General features: G+C 33.0%; 1 protein-coding gene across 6 annotated transcripts in view; it reads right to left on the bottom strand.

The window, feature by feature from the left end:
- LOC132717119 (electrogenic sodium bicarbonate cotransporter 1-like) overlaps window positions 1-21,879 on the bottom strand; it is a 28,070-nt gene extending 6,191 nt beyond the window's left edge. For 3 of the 6 annotated variants that reach the window (XM_060700523.1, XM_060700518.1, XM_060700522.1), the window contains exons 1-21: window positions 21,670-21,878; window positions 20,968-21,090; window positions 20,525-20,536; window positions 14,471-14,609; window positions 13,888-14,048; window positions 13,168-13,335; window positions 11,728-11,810; window positions 8,926-9,171; window positions 8,478-8,624; window positions 8,160-8,266; window positions 7,425-7,599; window positions 6,909-7,042; window positions 5,997-6,576; window positions 5,114-5,227; window positions 4,171-4,338; window positions 3,243-3,421; window positions 2,761-2,833; window positions 2,414-2,482; window positions 1,898-2,074; window positions 1,362-1,493; window positions 581-801 (exon numbers count right to left, since the gene is read on the bottom strand). In XM_060700523.1, the coding sequence (XP_060556506.1) occupies window positions 581-801; window positions 1,362-1,493; window positions 1,898-2,074; window positions 2,414-2,482; window positions 2,761-2,833; window positions 3,243-3,421; window positions 4,171-4,338; window positions 5,114-5,227; window positions 5,997-6,576; window positions 6,909-7,042; window positions 7,425-7,599; window positions 8,160-8,266; window positions 8,478-8,624; window positions 8,926-9,171; window positions 11,728-11,810; window positions 13,168-13,335; window positions 13,888-14,048; window positions 14,471-14,609; window positions 20,525-20,536; window positions 20,968-21,090; window positions 21,670-21,760 (3,299 nt within the window). In that variant the 5' untranslated portion in view covers window positions 21,761-21,878. Of the gene's footprint in view, window positions 1-580; window positions 802-1,361; window positions 1,494-1,897; window positions 2,075-2,413; window positions 2,483-2,760; window positions 2,834-3,242; window positions 3,422-4,170; window positions 4,339-5,113; window positions 5,228-5,996; window positions 6,577-6,908; window positions 7,043-7,424; window positions 7,600-8,159; window positions 8,267-8,477; window positions 8,625-8,925; window positions 9,172-11,566; window positions 11,650-11,727; window positions 11,811-13,167; window positions 13,336-13,887; window positions 14,049-14,470; window positions 14,610-19,732; window positions 19,745-20,524; window positions 20,537-20,967; window positions 21,091-21,669 lie in introns of all 6 variants that reach the window. The other 3 variants (XM_060700519.1, XM_060700520.1, XM_060700521.1) reach the window with 3 other exon arrangements.
- Between the last annotated feature and the right edge of the window lie 3,636 nt (window positions 21,880-25,515).

Genomic DNA, 25,515 nt, shown 5'->3' with positions numbered 1-25,515 from the left:
CGTGTTCTTTTAACACATATAGTGCCACAGAAATCTGTCACGTAAAACAAAGCAACGGTGAGGATTTCCTTAATTTTGGAAATTTTACCACGAAAGCCAAGGCTATAACATGTATAATGAAGGCAAGGTTATATTCGATACATTAAAGAACAGCTATCGAAGAAATGAAAGAAACACGCAGGGTTTATTATAAAAAGGGCAAAAACAATACATCCCTTGCTATATTGAGTAAGATGGGTATAAAAACTAAACAAAATTTACGCAAGTATTCACAACTAAGATTTGTAATATTGTGACAATTATATTCATAACATTTTGTTCATAATTCATATGATTTCTTTATAGTCTTATGCAAAATATATATAAGCTTTCAAAATAGCGGTAATATTGTTTATTGTTTTGTTGTAGGACCTTAAACCAATAGAATCTAATGCAAATTAGATTTCGGACCGCTTATTAGACCAGCCTTGTATAATTTCTGAAATTTTAATTTGAATTTTTCGTCAGACTCATTTACATAATGACAGCTTTGTACTTCCTAAGAAGGTTCATTTCTTACATAAGTTTATAAAATACTCACTTGGGTTGGGAAGAATTATTCACTCCCTCCAGGACAGGCAACGAGTCTCGTCTCACTTGCATCCAGATACCTGTTTTACTCATTTCCTCCGATATATTCACCCGGTCGCTGTTTGGAACAGCCATGTAACCCCCAAATTTATCTCCCATTGTATGTTTCATCTTTAGGTCCATCATCTTCTCACGTTCGTCTATTTCCATTTCATCGTCGTCGGTCGGATCCTAAAAATATTATATCACTGTTAATAAACTGTTACGCGAAAATATGAGTCGAACAGATCCTGAATTATAGATTCACTATTAATGAACTGTTACGCGGACAAAATTGTACATCGGCTCCTTTGTAAGTATGACTACCAATAAACCGTAACGTAGAATAACGATTCGTTGGATCCTGGATCATTATGCTCACTATCTTTTAACTACTACGCATCACGTCAAAAACTTTGAATAACTTAATGTGAAGAAGCTATCCAGCTAGCTTACGGAATATCTGTGGTTCTACTACGGTGCCATTCGAGTCTGAAATAATGCAGGTAGGGTCTTCCTCAGCCAGTAAAGCTGGAAATTCACCATTTGACCTTTTCAGCGTTGGTGCCAGGTAAAACCCAAAGAAAAAAATCCTATGAATTATAGATTTTATCGGATTTGCCTTTCTTTCGATGCCCAGCTAGTATGAACACCAAAAAACGGGGTCAAACGCATTTTTTCACAATTTCTTTCACTATAACATAAACGTTCTTTTAAAAGAACATTACATCACATCTATTTTTAGCACTTACCCCGTAAAAACCTTTCTTTTCATCTTCTTGCTTATTCTTGTCTTCACTTGGCATGATATCATCAAGGTACGACAGTTCATACTGAGTAAACATCTTGTCCATTGCCTTTCGAACGAAACAGGTTCCGACAACCTTGATGTCATTAATAAAACATATAATAATTACAAAGGCAGTGGATACTTAATAATTGTACTTAATTTGACATTCGTTCGTTTCATCCGTTTATTTAACGTCATATTACTCTGATATATTATAACTTATAATCAATCAATACTACAGTTTGCAGAAAAACAACCATTTGTTTTTTAAAATGTTATCTGAGTATCAAAATCAAAAATTGATTCCTAAGAATTCGTTACATTTCGCCACTTTCCGTGACATATAACGATCAAATTAGCGTCCAAATAACAAGGAGCAAACCAGTCATGTCAACCCACAGCTTTTAAAACAAATTCTGAAAAGCGCAAAGTATCGTAAAGTGACAAATTCGACGACCTAATCATCGAACAAGAACCTTAAACCGTACAATTACGTACCATGACAGGGAAGGCAATGGAGATTGCTTTGACCATTTTTACAACCCAGAGAACGCCGAGACAAATTATCTGAAGGAATGTGAAAAAATGAATGCGGTTGATCTTCACGTGACGGAGGTAAGTGGAATCAGGCTGATATTTGGCTGGCATAAAGAGAAGTCCGAGACGGTCTATAAACTGAAATAGAAGTAAATATTAGAGATGAATCATTCAGATTTACCTCCCTTTAATATGAAAATATTATATAATATAGCTATAACTCAACTAAGGCATTTAAGAGATCCGTTTGATGTTTAATATCTTGTAAACAGAAATGATTATGTATACTTTACTAAGGAATCAATAAAGTTATATCGTTTTTCATGAGACAAGTTTTGAAGTCCGACCAGGCTTTATACCATTTCCTGACTAACTTTAAATTTTCATTTTGATATGCCCCAAAATTGAAAATGCACAGTTTCATTTAAGAAATTTAGAACTTCAACGTTAAATACTTCCTACAACGTGTATAATTACCTGCATTCCTTTAAGGGCAGCCACACCCATGTACAAGAACACTCCGTAAAGCACAGGCATGGGGATCATCTGGAAAATAAACCAATAGGTCATTTATGGTATCAAGATTAAACTACATGTAATGAATGATCCATTGATTAATGGATTTATACAAACAGGACTGAGCTAAAAAGAGTACAAAGAATTATTTCAAATTATTTCTCTAAATGAAAATTACATTACTGTATCTACCAAGGAAAGACTTATTACTTTCTAGTAACACAAGTACTGAAATCAATTATCCCAAAGGACAAAAAAATTGTGTAATTACTGATGTCAAGAAATGTTAAGAACTTAAGACATCTTACCGTAAGAACGCCGGTTAGAAGTACAGCACAACCGCTGAGGATTCCCACCAACAAAGCTGTCACTCGCTGTTCTCTAATAATAAAATAAACAAACATTTAAACAACCAAGACAGAAAGTCATTTCATAGATATATTTAATATACATGCTATCTAAAATCATTTTTTATAATTCATATAGACTCTTCTATAAGAATCTTTAGAAATAAACATTGTTTAGTCAAATGTTAAAAACGATAAAGATAACGATAATTAAACCAAATACAACGCAGAAAAACATGTGACCGGAAGCAGGCCACCAATGGGAACACGTGACCGGAAATAGGTTATCAAACCAAAACAATGGTGGGATAGGAAAGTTTTTTAATTTGGTTTTGAATTCAGTTTACGCATAAGGTTTACGTGCCAACTGTTGAAACAATTTAAATTGCATGTCACAAATTCAAGCAAATGGATAAATCTTAATGAAACAAAAGGATAAATACCTGCATCCTAAGAACATTGGTTTTTCACCAGGAGCTGCGGTTTCTGATTCTTTTTTCAAGGACATAATGTGAGCAATGGCGGACACGGTGGCAGCGACGTACCATGGAAGACCAAGTAATGAGCATATTGCAATACAAACAGCTACGACTAGCAAGTCCAAATGGTACCCGTTACCTTTCTGTAAAATAAGTGATTACTGTAAAATCAGTCTGTAAAATATAATTTGTGTGATCGTTTTTTTTTTCAGAGCTGGTATAAATCTTTTTTCATTGTAAAGCACAATGTAGTCATCTTCCAAGTTTTTACATCAAGCATTCCACTGTGCACTAGTATTGGCTCACTAAGTTGCCTGTTACAATGACTATTTTACGATGAATATTATGTTATTAATACTGAAAAAATTAAGGTGCAAATTTCCCTAAACAATAGAAAAAAGGATCATTAAGAGGTAAAACCCAGTTTGAACAATAAACTTGAATTTAAATTAATCGTCTAACATTCAGCATATATCTTCGAACATAACAACACTAAATACATGTAAAATTTCCATTATCAATACAAAAAGCAAGTAATAACTTCAGACCATCAGTTTCTTTTGTATTCTACACGCACCAAAATTTTACACCTTCTGCCGGTGCATACAACCCGGATTTTAGTACTTAAATGTCTTAGCTTGATGGCAGCGAAATATACTATCCTTCCTCACAAGTATAGACAATAGCCAGACTACTTTCTTTCGGTTGGATCGGGATCAATACAGTTGTAGTCTGATTAAATTTAAAAAAAAAATCATATTAATATCTATATCCCTAAAACTGATAATGGACATTTCCAAAATTAGAACCTGGGCGAGTCTATTCATTAAACCCAGCAGGTTCAGGGTATATAAACAAAGAAATATGTGGAAAGCAGACGACATCTTCATACCTTCAGTTTGTTTTCTTTTCTGTTCACAATGACAGCTGTAATCTGCTGGTCCATGAAGATCAGCACGAGCGCAAGGAACGCTGGGATAACAGCAGCAATGGCCGTCCACCACGGATTCTTTTCACTGATTGGGTTGATGAACCAACCTCTGTCCTGGTATCTTGTTGGCTGAAATGTTCGTTTTAAGTTAAGTTTTAACAGCCAAATATCTTGTCCGTTATTACATCATACATTAATAGATCAAATGGTAAGTTTGTCAACATTTTGCAATGTTCTGTGTTCAATAGTGATCAATTCTTCCTATATTATGATTAGAGGGAAGCAAATAAATATAAGATATGGAAGTTTGCCGACTTAGAAGAAACCATTGATCGAATATGTTAATTTATCAATAATGTTATTAAAGTCCCAGTATGCCTCAAAAATGCTTTCATTTTTTTATCCCGAAACCTGTTCAATTTTTGTGTATTTTTTATAGTATCCAAAACGTTATTCAATAGCCAATTACTGGAATCATCTTTTTTATCTGTTGCTCTTTGGCAATTAGTTCACTTACAGTGAATGTGTATTTTGTATGGAAGTCAAAATCTACGTTGTTTACAATTTACTTTGATTACAAATTATTTTCACATTTATCGCTCCTTCTTTTAGATAGCAATCATCTTGCATATCTCTAAAACATTCATGTGGCTCATTTTGAACCCAAAGTGGTCAATCCAAATATTCTACTGTCTTTAGTTTAAAGAGGAAAATTCCAATAAGATATTGATATCAATAAACATCAAAGATTTAAATTACCATCAATATATATATGGAATTGTGTATAACACCACTGACATTCAATCTCCTACGCAGTGATCTCCCCTGATCAGTACAGAGCGATAAATCTGCAAAGGGAGGTAATCACTGTGAGGTGTTTGGAAAACATTTACGTCAAACTCACCTGGAATTTTGCGGGGACTTCAAGTTTTGGTGTTTTGACGCCAACTAGAACATCAATGCTAACCATGATTACTATAGAGAGGAGAACTGCAAAATCGCTGACCATTTGTCGGATCTAAAAGAATAAATAAGCCGCGTCATGACAAAAAAAACGTAATGCGTTTGCGACCAGCATGGATCCAGACCAGCGCAGTCTGATCAGGATCCATGCTGTTCGCTATCAGTTTCTCTATTTGTAATAGAGTTTGTAAGCGAACAGCATGGTTCCAGATCAGACTGCGCGGATGCGCAGGCTTGTCTGAATCCATGCTGGCCTCAAACGCATTATGTTGGTTTTGTCGTGACACGGATCAAATAAGGATATACACTTAAAATACCATTTTCTTACTTAACATCATTTTTTTTTTTTCTTCTATTTTTTTTTTTTTGCAAAATATTTTATTCCCTTACAGTTACTTAATTCAACACGAGTTGTTGCAAGACACCTCATCCGACTATTCTCAGTGTTTGGCAGTTAAAGAAGCGGCATAACTCTGTAAACAATTAACTCAAGAGTTATGTCCCTATTATGTTAGATAATCAAAAATGACAACTGTGTGAAGTTTCAACCCATTCCATTGTAGTTTTGGATATATCAACTTACACATGTCAAAGTGTGACGACGACGCTACCGACGCCTGGTTTAGCACAAGAGCTCTCCTTATTGCTACAGTGATTTTTTCTGATAATAATATCGAAATATTTATCACTGGTTGTACTGTATTGAATAAAGAGATTTATTTGTATTACATAAAGAAAAACTAATGTATATGTAAATTCGATCAACTGTTGTTGTTTGAATGAAGTTAAACATAAAGCATAAAGTACAATGAGGTATATCTTACAAAAGATGGAAAGTACGGTGCTGTTTTAAAGTCCTTGAAGTTCATTGCAAGGGCGTAGGTTCCGATGAAGAGTATACAAGAGAGGAAGAATACGTCTGGATAGTAATGTGACTCTTCACAACCTTCACCGTGAAGAGTTCCATTGTACATCAGACAGTCTTCTTTGTTCAGATCAGACCACGACATATTTCCGCTTGCATTGAACACGTTGTACATTACACCCATCGAATCATTGGCCACAATGTCTACGAACGGAGTTGTTGTGCCTTCAAACAGTGACGTCATCATTGTCATGTTCCCGTCTGTGCCATTGGTGGCGTTTGGTGCCATGCACATGCAATCAGTGGGAATGGGGATTTCTGGGTGAGGGTTGATTCCATAGTGGTCAATGATGTGGAACTGTTTCTTAAAAGCTTCATAGATAAATATAATGGCGATAAGGCAAGCGAAACTTTCTTCCGTAAAACGCGTTATGTACCGGACCAGAGCACTAAGGTCAAAGGCCACTACTAAAATCAGCAACCCAGTTGTCCATAAACCAATCCAGCACCGCAATGGCAAGAAATCGTAACCACCATCTCTACAATGGAAAGAAATATAGTGTTATAGAGCTTATTCATACAAGTCTAAACCCGGTCATCATAATCTTACTTGATTAGATGTACATTAGTATTATGAGCGTGTTCATTAATTTACCTCTAGACTTCGAACTTCAGTCTCCAAACATAAAAGCTTTCTTACATTCTCTCTCTAACATTTTGTACGATCGATGACGTCATAGCAATCAAAGAAAAAAAACTGAAAAAACTTGTATTTCAAATCATCATATTAAATCGCTCGGTCATAAAATACTGACGGGCGCATTTGTTTAAAGTGACTGGTTTCCATAAGCTATATATGTAAGCCACTCACTTGCAGAAGTTGTAAAGAATCATTTCCAACACCAACATAGGACCCGTACTACCGAGGATGTTCAGTGGTTGTCCGGCAAACAGAGCAAATAATATTCCTACGATAGCAGCCGACAAAATACATTCCATAGCCCCCTGTAATAAAGAAAACATACAGGTCTTAGCTGTGCTAAAAGGTTTCCGTACAACATAAAGAAGTTAAAGATCTTGGAAGTTAATATTTCCACATTTTTGTCAGTTATAATATTGGAACATAACATTTCTAAAGACATTTCATTTGTACGTATCCTTTATTTAATTATCATAAGAAACAAAACTGAGACCACGTACACTCCCGTGGCAAAATGTTAACACATTGATTGTTTGTTTAAAGAAATAAATTCAATTTACATTACATGAAGAAGTTAACATTAAATTACCTTTGTTTGGATTTATTTGATTTGCGTTTACAGATCCACGTACCATGGAAAGTTAACATACTATTACTTTAAATTATCAAAGAGCTATCGGCACGTACCATGTATTGATCTGTCGCTTGACCCAACAAACCGCCGAACGTGACGTTTGGCGTGAGAGTAGCTAAGAATAAGAAAATGGTTGAAGCTATGCACTGCACGTGAAGGGCATCTTTGAAATCGCTAGGATACCAAGGTACTTTTCGTTTAATATCGGCAATTAAACCTCCAAACAATCTGAAATATTCAATCATTACATGTTATGTTATAACAGAAACGTATGTCTATAAGAGGCCCTAATTAATTCAAGAATGAAAACATGGTAACTTTATAGAATGCCAAAAAACTGTAAAACTGGAAATGTCGCAGGCTTGATTTCATTAAGTCTGTTCATAATAGAAGTGGTATCTAGAAGCACTACCGTTCAAGCATCCAATTATCATATGAAAATTTGAAATTAAAATATTTAAACATCGTCGAATGTTCAACCACGCCTCATCTTTGGAATTTAAATGTCCTGCGTTGATATTCATAACCCATCAGTACATTTAGTTCAGGAGATTCCAATATCCAATCATTTCTTCATTCAGAAAGCATCCTCTTAATCATTTGGACGCTCTTTAAAGAAGCAGATACCCCAAAGATGGAAATTGCCGATTGTCATCATACTGCATGTTTCAAAAAGGTACGGGGGAAATATAAAGTGATTATCACGTCGTAAAAGTTGTTTAGAGCATTGTTAATCTATAACAGTTATAACAGCAACAAAAGCATCCAACAACAACATCAAAACGTACCTTCCGGTTCTAACTAGTGTCGGGTCGGCGTGTGACTCCTGCTCGGCTTCCTGTGTGGCAAGAACGTGCGGACCTGCTACCTGTGACTTCTGGGTCTTTCTTGATTGCTACATTATATGAAAAAGTCAACATTCATTAAAATTGTTTGTGCCTAATCTCACACTCAAATTAAAATTGGCAATCATTACAAAAAGAAACTGATTAATTATACAGCAATTCTTGCAGTTTAAATATACAGGTACACCCCTTTTTACCGTCCATCCCTTTTAAAGTTTCACCTCTGAATATTTTTGTAAAGGTTAATTGAAGTATACGTACTTGTGATGGCACTTTTTCTGGTGGTTCAATTCTGATTTTAGGGTCCCATTCTCCTGGGGGTAAAACTGTTACTTGGTCCAAAAATTCGTCTAGACCAGTCAATATCTCCTGACGATTTCTCGCCTTGTATGCAACTTCTCGGTAGATCTAAAATTCAAATGACGTCATTATTTATGTCTTCTGTATTTAAAAGATCATTTGAATTCAACTCTAATAGGCTTTGCTTTTTTGGAGGTTTTGCTTTGCACCTTTTGGCTAAATGCTTAAAAATAAATGCTTTAGGAAATTATAATAAATTATATAACATTTCAATACTCATTTCGCGAAATTACATGAAATTTAAATACTATGATCGCGAAATTATATGACATTTGTACATATATTCGCGACATGTCATGTGATTGTTATGTTTACTGCACAGTTTTACGTGTTATTTTTGTATACTTACTTCGTCTACCATAACAGTTGAAATAGATCTTCCAATTTCTATACATTTATCTTCACTTCCCTCGGGTCCTAGAAGTATGAACACAAAACGGGTCGGTATAGGAACCTCTGTAATGTCGCCGATGTTTCGGGCCTCGGACAGACGGATGAACGCCGCTATTTGATATTTTAGACACGGCAATTCTCCTACCAGTACGTTACATGCTTGGGAATCTGGTGGTACTTTTCTCATAAAATCTACATTCAACTGAAATAACAAAGAGTGCTCTTAAGATTGTTTTATGTCATATTAAATCGACGCCAAATTTACATTGAAATATTTAAAATCTATTTAGATTAATTTAGATTAAGAATTATGAACCAATTTCATCTAACATTTTGTTTTTGTTTTGTTTTTAAAATCGTGGCTAGGTCTCCGTGACAAGGAATTTCTGTTAAGTATAATAAATAGTGTTAATTTGTTTTGATCTAAAAACGATAACGTATATTATCTAAATTTTACCAATGCAAAACATCCGAATTGCAATTAAATGTTATACAAAAAATAAATTATTGCAAAATATACAATTGCCACATCAAAGTAATACAAAAATAATATTCAAAATATCAAGATGTCCTGTAAAGCTTAACGTATTAAGGATTAATGACCCTAATGAGCGTGTTATTAAAGTCGCCATATTGGTATATTCATAAAAAATGACGTGAAAGCGGAAAACACTTTTTCACCTGATGAAAAAGTGCTAAAAATAAACATACGGAAACAGTCGAACTGCTTCATGTTCCCCGGCATAAGTCCATTAGTATTTACCGTCTCATTAGGGTTCTTAATCCTTTAACAACACTAAAACTACATATACATGTTATATAAATCTGATTACAAGAAGACATACATGTATATTAAAAATATTTCTATTAAAACGGGAAAACAGGTGCTCGTTCGATGAAAAGAACTTCCGGAAGATTTTTCATAAGGAGGCAGAAATAGCTAATTAGGATAAAATAGTTATAGCCAATTCCAGACTTAAATCTTACAGCAATGGGAGTATTAAATTCTCAGTTTCATCAGAAACTTAAAAAGCTTTTCCTATACCAAGAAAAGCAATAGGCTTAACTAGTCCTTAAAAATAGCTTAACTAGTACTAAATAAAACCCAAATCAACTCAAGTCACATGGTTTAGTAAAAAAATGTTTAACAACATAAAAACAAAAATGATGACAAACTTAAGTTGTACTGAAGAGAAGGAGTAGGCGACAAGTTTCTTGTTATTCTTGTCAATTGCATGCATGAACTCTTTCATGAATTAATATCCCTGTGAAGAAACAACATATGTTTTACAAAACGCTTTCTTATTTTTAGTTGTTTCACATGCAATAATGTCAAGAGCATTCAAACTGACAAAGCGTTCGACTTTTTTGCAGCGTTTTATAGCAACAGAAGGACCATACGCTACCTTCTAAATTATTCGATGAAAGCCTATGCTAGAGTTATGGTTCTTGGTCAATAAACATTTGTTTAGATTCAAGTATATAGTGGTTCTAGGGGAAAAGAACCTGCAAACGAATCTTAACCTGGACTTTTTCAAGTTAACGCAGGGAGGATATTCAGTCAATTCCGATGCTGAAGTTATGGGTCTTAGATATTGACCAACAAATATAGCAATAAATAAAAAGAATAAGTGCTATTTCAAGTATACAACGGAAGTCGTTAATGGGAAATGAGTTGTACGCAAAACTTCAAGAGTTACGAATTGCCAGCGTCTTAGAACAGACGAGTAAAACATTGCTAATTGTCATGCTTACATAAAATACAATGTATGCTAAATCTTTGTAAACGGTACAAATTGCGATAGGAATAGATTCTATATTTATATATAGCCTAATTATAAACTTATCTAAATCTCCTTATTTTTCGTAATGAAAACATGCATTATTGACCGATGGTACCATTAAAATACTTTTCTTTTTCAGCCAAGAGCATAGGTCTTTATTATATATAACGTTAGAAAACAAACGGACAATAGAGTTTATAAGTACATCCTAAATGTTAAAACACCCTTTACAATATTTGACTGGTTGTCATCTACATTTTAAATAGTACAAGATTTACAAAACACGAGTCCCTTTCCAGTTGACATTCAGTTCTTGTTAATATAACGATAAAACATCAGAAATTCTACTTAACATACATTCTACTACAAACTGACAAGAACCCATAAACCCGTATCACATTCATTGCCTTTTGATAACCAGAATAAGTTTTTCCAAAGGACCTTTTTAACACAGTATATGTAATTTAAAGGGATCAGCTCTATAAATTATGATAAGATAGCCAAACCAAATATATTCACAGTTATTTCCCTTTTACAAAAACATCAATTTATGTCCATTTGTTTTAATTATTTACTTCCCTTTGATAAATGAACCCCGTTTAAAAGCAAATTTTAGCTCCGAGCTACGAATAAATGTAGCTTTTAGAAAAAAAGTATATGAGTACCAAGTCTTAACTGAAATTAGATTAATAAAATCCACGATTTTCTAATCAACGGCAAACATCAAAGCAGAGAGTATTCTATATATAGATCTACAAAACTCACTGTCCATCACCGAGCAACATTCGATGGCTTCTCAACTACTTAACTTACCTTCGCGGACGAATACGTCTCTTTTATATCTCCGTTAATATTATCCACGTTTGAAAAACTCCTGTTAGGTGTAAGCTTAGAACCTAAAAGTTTCATATAAATGTTTGTATTAGTTTGGTTAAGATACGACAAATATATATTAAGCAAGTGACGTCACTCACCTTTGCCGAGGACAAACTTTCGCGTAAGTCCCCATTTATCTGTTCAGGGTTTGAAAAACTTTTACTCGACGCCAGTCTATTTCCTACAATACAATGGTCACTTATATAACCCAAAGAAATTTAAAAGAAATGACAGATAAGACAAAAATGAAGTAAAGTTCATATTCAACATCTTTAAAAATTATGACGTCACCATGTGCAACGTCTAAATTACATGTTAATAACATAATAATTACGAGTTTGATTGCGTTCTATTTTAAACAATAGTTTAGTTGTACAGTCTGTCATGCTAAGAAGTAAATAACTTTGATACAATATATGTGGAAAAAAACAAAGATGATTTGGGACGAACACCTTTAAATATACATTATCTTTGTCAATGTACATTTACATGTATTTAAGGTGTAAAAATCGCTTTTTTGTGGTGTTTTTTTCCTCAAAACACCAATGACAACCGTCTTTTTACTATCTTATAATGTTTTCGGTAGCCATCTTGGCGCTACTATTCCATAACTCTACACGGAAAAGATACTTGAATAATACTCGGATAGATACAATCTTTTATCCAAATAAAAATGATATCAAAACTTAAATAGACAAGGCTGAAATAAATCAAACAATAAGCTTGGACATCAATACTTCTATTTTAGGATAATGTCTACTTATAATCGTGACACTGGTAAAGTGATCATTTATTATTATACCACAAGCATTTTTCAAGTGACCAGGTTTGACATTGGCTTAAATTTGAAACGTTCATTTTTCCATAACATTTTTTTTCATACAAAAATAACCTGAAGGTGCAATAAATTATACCGATGCTATATAAATTTTATATGGACTTGACCTGTCAACCGGGTCATAATCGCATTAATTAATTAATTTCATCTATTTGCACAAATTACTATCATAGCCTTTATCTCTAATGGCTTCATAAAAACATTTTAGCGTATGAAACATCTTAAGACATATTGTCAAGGTGACGATATAGTATCCTAAATACAAAATTTCCAATAGTACTCTTTTCAAACAATTTTACCCGAAAGTCATTTCCCCTATCATTACTGTTCGACGAGTTTCAGAAATTTTATGTTAAAGGGACTCCGTTTATTTTTGTAACATGATGGAGCTAAACATATAGTTTACCAGAATAATATAACTTTTGATTGAGGTCTGGACTTATAAATCGTATGCAAAGGTTCAGATCATTTGCTCTTTCTCTTAGAATATTTTTTGTGAAAAATTATCAAAAATTGAAAAACGTTTAAAACTTTTTACTCAAATCAGGCTAAATATCACATAAAAGTGTATCTTTTTAATTTTTTTTTTTTGCATATTGATTGATTTAAAGTGCACCGGTTGATCTACGTATAAATTCTGAACTATAATATATCATGTGTTTGGACCTGAGTGGCGTTCCTTTAAAGTCACACGCATTACCTTTTGAAAAGTTCTTTTTTAATGCTCTATCACTCTCACTTCCTGGCATGAGACTTCTTTTACGTTTTTCGTGAGCGAATACATGTGGTGACATGAGAACCTTCCGAACATCGTCCCGATTTTCCTCCGACATAGTCTTTGCTGCTATTAAAGTATCTAATACTATATCTGAAAGCAGGGTACAAAATGAAAACGTATGTAAATATTTTGTAAGATTTACAACATGTTGTGCATGTATAACGTTAACAATGGACTTCTAAGAATTGCCCTACAGACAGACACATTGTCAAGATCTTAATGATTTTGAATCTGGCAAAATTGAACGTCATGCAAGTGTATCTTGGACAAGAAAGCTATACTAGTATACTGTGTTATATAGTACAATGTAACAGAGCAGGTTTCATATGTAACCAGAAAATAATTTGAAAGCTTCTTCAGAACGTTCAATTACACAGTTGATGCTTTCATTATGAAAAAATCAGAAAGCAGGCGAGGAGCAATCTTGGCACGCAATCTCTGATTATTCTAAATCGTTTTTGTAACAGCTCCTCTCCTTGGGAGCCAAAGTCAAATATCTCAATATAGTTTTAAACATACAAAATTTAAGCAAAGCCGTTAACGTAACTGATAAATACAAGACTTTTAAAATCGACGTCATTGGCGACACATTAGCAAAAGCTACTGAATTTCAAATTTACTATTACCAAATAATTATATTACCTATAATTTGCGTTATATGATATGCGTCTAAATCTAAAATAACTGCGCCGTTAAGAATGGTAGATCGGAGTTCGAACAATGAGTGAAGTGAAAGCGAGGCTACATGAGGCTTTGACCATCTTTCTCCTCCCTCCTCCACGTCTTCCTCGTACTTTACCCATCTATAAATAGAAATTAAATAATTATTTTCTATACATTAAAATATATTATCATAACATGTTAATAAACGCATTATAAAAAAAATTATAGCCATTTATAAAATAAAGAGATATAAAAAGCAGACATATCCATTTATACCAATTTATAAACGAAACAAACTGATAGATGGAGACAAGATATATTTAAATAATTATTATCTATAAATAGAAACAAGGATTTTAACCTCATATTCGTATATAAAAACGAACCTATCGAAACATCTGTATATTTACAGTATGGTTATTTCGAAAAGTTTATTAAACTGTTTAAGTTTTGACAGGACGTAAATTAAAAGTGCATATTTTTTGTTTAGAACATTAGACACAAGGATACACAAAAAAAATAAAAAATGCCACAAATGCGCAAACCCAATTCCGGGAATTACCTGGCAAATTCTCGCCATTGCTTCTCTTGGCCAAATGTGTATAAAAGATCTAACTGACAAAAAGTGCCGTGGGGTTGATGTTGCTCGTCGTCGACTTCGCCCAATAATGTTTGTACTGTCTCCGTCGGTGACTGGATGGCTGAAATTTAAAAGAAAACAATAGTTGATATGAGCCGTGTTACGACAAAACCAACATAGTGGGTTTGCGACCAGCATGGATCCAGACCAGCCTGCGCATCCGCGCAGTCTGCTCAGGATCCATGCTGTTCGCTATCAGTTTCTCTAATTGTAATAGGGTTGATTATCGAACAGCATGGATCCTGATCAGACTGCGCGGATGCGCAGGCTGGTCTGGATCCATGCTGGTCGCAAACCCACTATGTTGGTTTTGTCGTGACACGGCTCATATGTTGAACCAAATGAAACTATAATAGGTTTTAAATACTAGTATAGAGTATTGAACTTAAAAGTAAAATGAAAAAAATACCAATCTGTCAATCTTTATAAACTACAACAAGCTGCAAGCGACATTAATAAGTTTTATTTTATGAGACATGAAAATAAAACAAATTGCAATGAAAGTTAAGCAGAAAATGTCCCAACAAAATTATCGGAAGTACGTGTGTTTTGACACTTTGTTTTCCCGGACATACGTGTATCTTGCAATATTATAATTCGGAAATACGTGTTTTAGCAGTAAAATAAGTATATCGATCCAGGAAATACGTGTTATTAACTTAACATTTCACTGGATGCTATTTTCACTTTAATTTATTGTAACTTTTTAGCTTTAGCTTTATTCTCTATTTAATTAGAATTATTAACAACAAAACGCATGACACAATGTATGTAGGGTCGTAAATTATTAAACTAGTTTGACATTTAACATTTTTTTCTGTAAAGGTTTGTAACCTGGCTTTGACCTAAGTACTTTTATGCTTTAACCACATGCTCAGCCTACCGCTTCAAAGCTGATAAGATTAATATTTATTTAATTACACCCTATTTGTCTGGTTATTTTGCTTCACCTGCAGTTATAATCAGATCCATTTTATTATATATATCTTTTTTTTATATTTCGGTTCAAACATATCTCCACCATCACATATAATCGTTTGTGCGTAATAAATGAAATATATAAATGATTTACAATACCCATCCCACCCTATACACGTATATATAGCAATTCTGAGCAAGAACAATTAACAACAACAAACGTAAAAGAAAATTACGGTAACATGTTTAGTTATTTTTTTTTTTAAAAAGTGTCTCGATTGACATTGGTAAAATATTCACGTGTTGTAAACTGAAAAAGAATTGTATTACGATGCATGTGCTATGAATGCTCGGGTCTATACCACGTGTTATTATTAAATAATTTTAAAATATACACGTCTTATAAATAGACTGGGTTTAAGATGCACTGGCAATGGTAAATAACTAAACATGAAATATATTTAAAGGCACAGTATGTCCCAGAGATCATTATTTTTTCAATCTTTTAGAAAAGTCAGACAAGTGTTTCATAATGTTTTAGTCGAACAACTGAAGGCAGTAGCGCTGAACATGCAGTAATGTGTCTTAAAGGTAGCAAAATGTGAACAAAGTTTTATTTTGATCTCCATACAAATATACCAATAATTATTATTATCAAAGAGCAAAAGAAACAAAAGATAATTCGTCCATATGGCCAATGAGTTACTTTTTCGAAACCATAAGATAATACCAAAATAAAAAGGATCCGAGAAATAAAAAATAGTAGTTTTAAAGTGGCCCCTAATGGACCTTTCAAACAGCCCGCCTCCAGATTAATGCTTATTTTCATGAAAATTTTGAAAATTAAAAGTATATTATTGTATATTTACCAAAAGGAATCATTTTACACATTATCAATGGCACTTACAACCCATGTTTATAACAAAAAGAGGTCAAAATATGCAAAAAAATGCCCTTACTGCGTTAGTAACACAGTAAAAATATAGTTAAACGTAATGAAAAATTCACCATTAATCGCTCATAACTTGTAAATTATTTCTTGAATATTGAATCTTTTTCTTTTGCCTAAAATCTTAGTACATTTTTCAGAAGTTTGATTTATTTAAATATTTTCACTCATCTGGAGGCATGCTGCTTTAAATAAAATAAAATAATCTAGGTTAGCAGAAGATTCCCATGCAATTCGGGGACAAAGTCTAGTTATAGTCATCTGTTGGGAGTGTAATATTGTTTAATTTAAAGTATATATAGAACAACAACAACAACAACAACAAAAAGATGCATTTGTTCATTGTAATATTAACCTACAGCCGTGGGCTAAAAATTTAATGTTTTTTTTTATATGAACCAGTCTTCGTTTGTTCATGGTGTTTTAAACGCTTGTCTGCACACTTCTGAACGCTTGCTTTCATGGACGTGCCCGCTGACGTTATTTAACGTCAATTATATGTATGCATCATGTAAAAAAAACTGTGTCATGATATACAAACGAGTGATTGCATGTAAAATGACTTAACAACATCTTTTGAAGAAAATAGAATGTAATAAAAATCGACTCCACCTACTCGTTTGTATGACTTTGAACTAGAACAAGGTCAAATTCAGCTTTGAAACTTGAAAACAAAGTCATGGTGCAATGCCTTAAAAATCTTTAACATTATATTTAAGCATGATAAATTATCAACACTGGTTAAAAATAAATACATGTGCTCGTTTTGTTGGGTTTTTTTCAGTATTTTTGAAATGGGTATTAAATTACTTAAAATCAAGGATTTCTCTACAGCTTCCTGTACGGGACTTAAGAAATCTTTCCGCATCTCATATTCAGAAGTGATTAGAGTGTAGTTTGACTATTTGCATAAACTTTGAATAAAAGTTACATCCTGTGTATTGTAACATTTGATATATTCATCGTCAAAATTTTACTTTAAATATAACACGGTAACACCGTCTCCTCATTTCCGGTAAGTAAATGTCATCTAATCCCAATTAATGATACTAAATATGACACCTGAATTAATTTATACAAGTAGACATACATAAAAACCTATATCCATAATTTTAGCATAATATTTAGACATATTTCCTTTCATGTAAATTATCACTGACATGGCAGATGATAGCAGACGACAAAATGTTTTTCTTCACAGCATAAGCGGGCGGAACTTCTGATGAAAGCCACATGTGCACACAAGAAAAAGTAATACGCAAATTAATTCACCGAAGCTGCAATTACATCTACATAAATGTTTATCACATTAAAAATTTAAAAAATCATGTACAAAATGGCCGCCGTTAGGAAAATGACAAGACAATGCCCTTTTATTCGCACAGTACATGACCAGGCAGTTTTACATCATTCGGCAAAAAAAGTTGAATGATTTGTTTTTTTATGGTAGCAAATGTTTAAAACATTCGAAAGCTCATTGATAGTTTATTGAATGAGACTTTGAACACTTATGCTTGTTGATGTTTTTGTTGTTGTTGTTGTTGTATTTTTGTAATGTCTACATTACACTACAATACATCTGATCGTGTCTGTTATTAATTTCATAGTATTTTGTACCTGACATCTTAACTTTCTATGACAGGACTAAGTTATCTTACATAAAATTCAAAAACGTATATAGCACTGTACCCTGGTCCGACAATTAGACATCTTCATTGCCGCGTGCTAGTGCACAACGGAAGCTCGGTACGGCCATTTAGTTTATAAATATGCGCATAAATCAGGTGCGTGCGTGAAATTACGCAGATAAATGTGTAATAGATACAACTAGATATTTGACTTTTAAAAAAAGTGATAAATATTATTTTGATTTTAAATAAATAAATTAAAAAAACCATGTCAGCATAGACTCAATACAAAAGGGAACAACTGATCTTATATTATATGCATTGCATTTATTTAAAAAAAATAGACAGCAGTCAAAACTATTGTCTGTCTGTAGTCTCTTTCATAATGTTGAAAATGCAACTCGTTAAAAAATGTCCTTCACAATCGTGAAAAAAATCAAGTTTTGGCATCGATATCAAATGTTCTAAAAATAGATCGAGATCGAGTGATAACCTGACGTGTAAAACGGCTTTGAGTGTATACCAGAGTTTTAGCCGAGTGAAATTTATGGGTACTGTAAATAATGGGGATTGAAGTAGACCCTGTGATGATAAATAAAGCCAGAAATATCTTTAATTACGATCGACATAAATTATTTTACGTCTGACATATTAGGTATTTCAACTTTCTTTCAGTTGTCCTTTTATTTGAATTGTTATATTAAAATTACCTGACATATTCATGACTTTGGAATATTAATTACCAAGCATTTTATGCAAGACAGGGTTAACAACACAGACATATTTGAAGTAAAGGAACAAAATGTTTATTATAGTATTGTTTGCAGTTTTTTTTTTAAATTTGTGAAGGTGTGTTGAAGGCAACCCAAAAACGTCTCAGAAGTCTCGAAAATATTTCTCATGCTTGATTGATACACTTTTACACAGTTCTATGAAATAACACCGGACAGAAAAACACGTGTTCTTATAAAGGCACATGCAACACCGGCATCGACAGATTACACGTGACAGATTTCCAAAGCTATCTCGTGGTCGTATCCTGAGTGTAAATATCAGCTATTGTTATATTTGATTTATTCAATTAAGACAAATAAGCATATGATGATACCTTATAAAATTGGTTTTCTTATATATTCTGTTAACTTCTAAAAAACTGTATTATACTAAATAATGTCTTATAAATGTCACGATAAGATTTTTCTTAGATAGCTCTGGGATTCTGCTAAGACGAACCAGTCTATCTCGTCATTTTACATACACATGTAGTTCTTGTCCAGATACAATATCTGTCTCCTCATATGTATCGTAGCCCATTCACCCTTTCATATACAATGAATACGGACCAATGTGTATACACATTCATATGTGCTTATCACATAAGCAGGGATGGTCTCTAGCAAAAAGGGAGGTAATTCAAAAGACAACGTGTTCGTATGCTTTTTTGTTTGTTTGTTTGTTTGTTTGTTTGTTTGTTTGAGTGTTTGTATTTTCGTGGGATATGATGATAAAAAATATTTTATAAGTGTCAATCCCTTGAACATGACATCGCAAAGTTCAAATATAATCTGTTAAAAATAGTGGTCGACTTTTTAAATTCTAGTTTGAATTACCTCCCTTTTTAAATTTATTGTTCTCTCGTTTACATTCGTATACAATAATTAAACTGTTCATAAATTTTAACTGAGTTACCTTCAATATAGTCTGAAATTAGAATTGAAAACAGAATTGTTTTAGTATAAAGTATTAAGCATGTAAACCTTTTCATAGATGTCGAAAACAGTACGGGCATATTTCACCATTTTCTCCGTACAACTATTTTTGAAACAGCAGTCTGAGAGAAGGTCCAGTCCTTTAGAAAGACGCCATGTTTTAAACATGGAAGGACTTAAAGCCAATGAGTATACTTGACAAATATACTGATATTAGAATCACTATGAAAAGGTTTGACAGTTATTTATACTCTAGTTATATTGGAAAAACATGTGTTAAACGATATAAATTCGTAAAAAGTGAAGCTAAAAAGGTGCTCGAGAAAGGTGTAATAAATGCTATGTCTGCAAGTGATTAGTTTAAACTTCACATCAGTAAAGCCAAAATAAACCAGCTGGATAGCTTATTCTTATCAAAGAAAACAATGCCACTGGCGGGATTCGAACCATTAGGACGACATGTCGTAAAATCAGCAGAAGTATAATAATTGAAGTAAAATTGGTATGAACAAATTTTGATGTGAAGTTTTGATATTAGATTTCATGATGTATCTCATATGTAACACGGGTGCAAAGTTGAATTAAACTATGTTAAAGATTGACTATAAAGCGTTAAGCATGACATTTGAAAGTTATGAAATGTGCAAGGATAAATATTAAGACGAAGGTTGAAATTCCGATGTGAATCATATTGTGTGGTATATTATTTATGAGGGGTATATCATTAGAGTTTTGTTTTTTCCAAGAGCATATATATGGCCCAAAACTTTACCTTCAGTGAACGCTGTGTATATACAATTATATGTTATAACATTATGTCATCTGTTATTATGATAAAATCTAACTTACAAGATAATACTAGATATTAAGATGTCAATTATAGTTATATATAATAAACAGGTGAGGGCAGAAGTTTCCCCCTTGCCTATTCCGAGACAAAACTTGTAAAGTCTCCTTTACGAAATACTGATAAGCAAAGTCGCAGTATTAAGAATGCTAATTAATCATTATCCTTTTACAATTACTCAATGATTGATTGCCTTAAACATTGAATTATATGTAATAGAAAGAGCATCGAAACACGAGTTTATTATCTGATTTGTGTCTGGGGGGCGTACTATGATACAATTCATAACTGTACGAATTCATTAATTAGTTGTAACTTTTTATGTTTTCTTGGAGGTGGTCTTGTATATAAAGGTAATGTAGCTTTACCTGTCGGGCTGCTGAAGTCAGTGGGTGCGGAATCGCCTGATTTGTCCTTTCGGCGCCTACTCTTCCTTGGGCGTTTAGGTCTCTTTGGGAGTCGGACCCCTATTACCATGCGATGTTTATTTGCTGAAAATTATATGTAAATATGATTAATAAAATTAAATATAATCATCATTAATAAACATTCGTACTATTTTTCTTCTTTTTTTTTGTTGTTACACAGTTGTAGGTAACAACTTTCAAATATGTATCATATACAAAAGGTAAACTTGAAAATTTACGCATCAAGTTTAAATATAGTTTTTAAATGATGTTAAACCTTAACATTGATTTTGAATATTTTATTTATTAGCATGCTTATATGAACGTTGTTTTTTGTTAGACAATAGATATAAAGGTACACTAAACTACCAGTGCATTAAATTTATTATGATATGAAAAAGTACAGACGATGTCTGTATAGTTTTTGTGTAAGAATCTTATAAAGATTAAGTACATTTTTGTAGAGTTAAACATAAAGGGGTTTACTTATCATTTCGTTTGTGAACGTAAAACCATGCCTTTAATAAACAAATGTAATTGTCATTAATTTATAGTGCACGCTTCTATTTATAGTAACGTTTTACTATTTATAGCAATGTGTTACTATTTATAGAAACCTGTCACTTTTGTTAGTAACACGTGTTTTATTGTAGAGTAAATTACCTGTATCTTCAAGATCATTGTTACTTAGATCTTTCGTTATTCCACGGTCTTTTATGCCCTCCTCCATCAGTTTTTGTTGTTCTTCAGACATGATGATGTCACTGCGCTCGTGCCAGTTTATCGTCTGCTATCTGTAGATCAAGATGTTAAAAAATGGCACAATGTCAACACATTTGACCTGAAATATACAATATAATATTGAATTAAAATTTTAAAGTCATATGTAATTAAAATTCTGAAAATACAAGAATGCAATCAGTACCATCCAGAACAGATTGTATGATACCTGCCGCAGATTGTTCTTAACGGACTTTACCAGTATTTCGTAAAATACCGAGAAGTTGCGGACAGATCTTAAAGCTACTGTTTTGAGGTAATTTTAGCTCATCCATTAAATAAACCCAAAGAAAAATGAGATCTTTAGGTGAAACACGTATGTCATAATCAACAGCAAATTTAATGACAACATTTTTCTTTTCGTTTTATTTTATTTTTATGAAGTTTACGGTCAATTAATCTAATGCGTCAATGTAAAGAAACAATTTTCAGCATGTTGAACATTCGTTGTTGTTAATTCCCAACTAATGCAAACATCTTAATGGTGTTCCATGATACATCAAATATTTAATGAGAAAATTTTATAAGATTAAATGCTTTTAACTCTGAAGGTTATTAACTCTCAGGTTTTTTAGTTTTGTTATTTTCCTCTTTTTCCTTACGTGTATAACTTGAGATCGAATCTTTGCAATTTGGATTGAGTGTACCAATAAATTTTAATTAAAGCTTTAATTGAAATGCTTAGAATTCTGGTTATACAATATTGTTTTAGCTTAATGATGGCATATGGCTATTCAAGACACAAGTGGGTACCTTTGTTGAACAACGGCATTCCTTACGTTAAGGCAGGTGGGTAGGTGTGAACGAGCTTGTCTTTCTGGCGGTGATTACCCCCACCAAGAAAATTTTACACCATCTATGATATGCACAGGACATCTTAATACTTTACTATAGCATTTGTCAAATATAAAACTATTCCTAAAATGTCACAGATTTTTTTTTTCAAGTTTAATTGTCGGTTTCTATTTTATGAAAGTTTATTTTGGTACGCTCGAGAGTTGACATTTCCTCGTATAACAATTGCAATGTTAATGAGTAGAGACAGATAAGGTCTGTCATTTTATTAAAACGCTTGAGGCGACAATGAATTGCCCTAAAACTGTGCAACCAGTATAAAGCCGGGCCAGTGAGTCGTTACTTTACTCGCACATGCGCAATCTGCTTGCTATTGCCATACACAGAAATATGTTGATGTTCAATGATTATTCCACTTTAGTTCTTTGCGTAAAGGTCTATTGGTCCCTTTTTGATGTGTTTGAAGCCAAATTGATAAAGCAAAGGTCATATGGCAACTTCAACGATTTAAATGGAAGAGGAAGACCTTAGATATACTTCCTTTGTAATGTTGTACGTTTTAGTGAAGTAAAATATATATAGTTTAAACTCTTTTATATACCCAAAACCATTCAGAGTTTACACCAGGCAGTGGGGTTTTAACCTAATTGGGATGAAACGTTAGGCTTTTGATTTTAGGGAAAAATATCGCAAAAAATTTCTAGTTTCGGAAGTACAAAAGCTAGAGTTAGGTCAGATTTTTAGGAAAACTCCATGATTTTAAAGACAATTCCGATTGGTAAGAGGTCTTTTAAACGTATAGGCCTCTGTTATAAAAGGTGAAAAATCATCAAGAATGACAAATTAGATACTATTACATATACAATAATAATGTATATTGATACACTAGTAGAACATACTTTATGTAAATACATGTATATGATACCCCATAATCTAGTATCTATTCATAAGGCTCGTTACTTGACTCGCACCGGAAGTGTATTTTATCTAGTTAATTATTCATTCATAACTGTAGGATGCAGACGAGACATAATATGTTCTTAAGTACTTTATTTAGGTTACCACGCAACCAACGAATGGAGGAATTAGAGTGAAAAAGAATAAATTTATTACCGTGAATTTTTATAATCTTTCATAGTAGATGAAGATGATTTACGCCTTAAATAACAAATCTTGCCTATGTTTTATGGTAAGCATTTTTTTCCCTGTTGCTCCCGGCCAAAAATACTCAATATGGGAATGAATAAGTTGTATGCTTTTCGTGGACTTTTTACCTAAATGAAATGTTCTGTAGTAAATAAACATAATTATGAGGTGCGTAGAAATCGAAGCTATTTCCAAACATGATTTAGCAACTGGGGACGCCTTATTGTACGAATTCTGATGTTAAGCAAGACTATCACTAAACATAAGGAAACATTCTTATTTTTTTTCTATTAAATACAATACTGATGAAGATAACGACGTATACGCGTTAAAAAAGGATATAGATGTGGGTACATCCATATGAACACATTTCTAGCTTATGTTTAAAGAATCTAAACTTCATTGTGTTATTTTAAAACAAAATTCGGCATTTTACGGTATAAAGTCGTCTGTTATATTTGAACGTGATAATAAAAAAAGTTTTATCTTAAAGGATAGAAAAAATGAGCCGCGTCATGACAAAACCAACATAATGGGTTTGCGACCAGCATGGATCCAGACCAGCCTGCGCATCCGCACAGTCTGATCAGGATCCATGCTGCTCGCTTACAGACCCTATAACAAGTAAGAAAACTGATAGCGAACAGCATGGATCCTGATCAGATTGCGCGGATGCGCAGGCTGGTCTGAATCCATGCTGGTCGCAAACCCATTATGTTGGTTTTGTCGTGACACGGCTCAAATTTAATGATTCATTTGCCATAGGGTTTGTTTAGTCACAAAGGCAGATTAAGTCATTCGACGGTTTTTCGGCTTTCATTAGGATAACTTAAGATGCCCCATAGTACAGTTATCAGGACACACGCAGTTAGCTAGTCCAATAACCTTCCAATTAAAAACCAGTTTCATCTACAGCAAAAATGATTACTATTTCAAGAGTCGAACATTTAACCATAATATACCCTTTGATCATCGATATATTATACCACGGATTTATATTACATAAATCCGTGATTATACGGAAAGTGGCGGAAAATTCCGAATTTTAACGAGTTCAAGGTGGATGTTATAATTGACCTGTATATTCTAGTGTATACTTTTATCGTGTCCTGCGGTTATTTATTAATTGTTTCTGTTTATACGTAATTATTTATTTCTTTCACGCAACAAGGTGAAAAAATGTCATAAAGTATAACCACGCATTGCTTGACGCATGATCTGTCGTTTCGCCCTTACTAGGAAAAGTGTTTATTTTTAAAGATAGACCATAAATAGGAAAGTATTTAAAGCGAAACAAAACTGAACGACGTTAACCATAAAATTGTTTTAACTGACTTTGCAATATGAAACATAAAGGATGTAAGTATGTTACCCGAACCTAATTAGAATTGATTAATCGGTTAATTTTACCTGTTCTCAAGACCTTTATTACGACATAGCTTGGATATAAAATAAAACATTATTTGAATGTAAATTATAAAACTACAATTACATATTTTAGCAATAATTTAGCAGCAATGCCGTCATCGGCCATGTTTTGTACCATCTCGTTCATTTTGGGCGGAAAGACCCGAACATTGAACTTTTGACATCGTCGCAGAGTAACCCCCCTTTGATATTCAAAAATTCAATTTGGCGGAAACTGCTATTTGATCAGGTTGAAAGACACTTAATAACCTTGGTTTACCGCAAAGACAATATCATACAATAAATCAATCATATTTATATATAATAAAAATAGTTGACATCTTTATTTCAAGACGATGAATTACGGAGTTAGGTTCGGAG

Source organism: Ruditapes philippinarum, unplaced genomic scaffold, assembly GCF_026571515.1.
Source record: "Ruditapes philippinarum isolate M1 unplaced genomic scaffold, ASM2657151v2 ctg5307_1_1_1_1, whole genome shotgun sequence".
In the NCBI taxonomy this organism is placed as follows: Eukaryota; Metazoa; Mollusca; class Bivalvia; order Venerida; family Veneridae; genus Ruditapes; species Ruditapes philippinarum.
The sequence above is the reverse complement of the archived record's forward strand: the minus strand, read 5'-3'. Positions and strand labels throughout refer to the sequence as shown.